This window comes from Myotis davidii, unplaced genomic scaffold, assembly GCF_000327345.1.
Source record: "Myotis davidii unplaced genomic scaffold, ASM32734v1 scaffold290, whole genome shotgun sequence".
Lineage (NCBI taxonomy): Eukaryota > Metazoa > Chordata > Mammalia > Chiroptera > Vespertilionidae > Myotis > Myotis davidii.
In genome coordinates, this window is record NW_006285049.1 from 949,235 (window position 1) to 949,483 (window position 249).

Here is a 249-nt window from a genome sequence, read left to right on the forward strand (position 1 = left end):
GGAGGGCTCCGGGCCCCGGGGACCCCCGGGTCCCCGAGGGCCGCCAGGAGAGCCGGGCAGGCCAGGTCCCCCGGGCCCTCCCGGCCCCGGCCCCGGCGGGGTGGCGCCCCCTGCCGGCTACGTGCCTCGCATTGCCTTCTATGCGGGTCTGCGGCGGCCGCACGAGGGTTACGAGGTGCTGCGCTTCGACGACGTGGTGACTAACGTGGGCAACGCTTACGAGGCGGCCAGCGGCAAGTTCACCTGCCC

The 249-nt window shown here is 75.9% G+C and overlaps 1 protein-coding gene across 1 annotated transcript in view; it reads left to right on the forward strand.

Annotated features, from left to right (window-relative positions):
- The window catches only part of C1QL4 (complement component 1, q subcomponent-like 4), a 13,372-nt gene that overhangs the window by 10,648 nt on the left and 2,475 nt on the right, over positions 1-249 (forward strand). Inside the window, exon 3 of the mRNA XM_006755558.2 lies at positions 5-245. Within this exon, the coding sequence (XP_006755621.1) occupies positions 5-245 (241 nt within the window). The remainder of the gene's footprint in view (positions 1-4; positions 246-249) is intronic.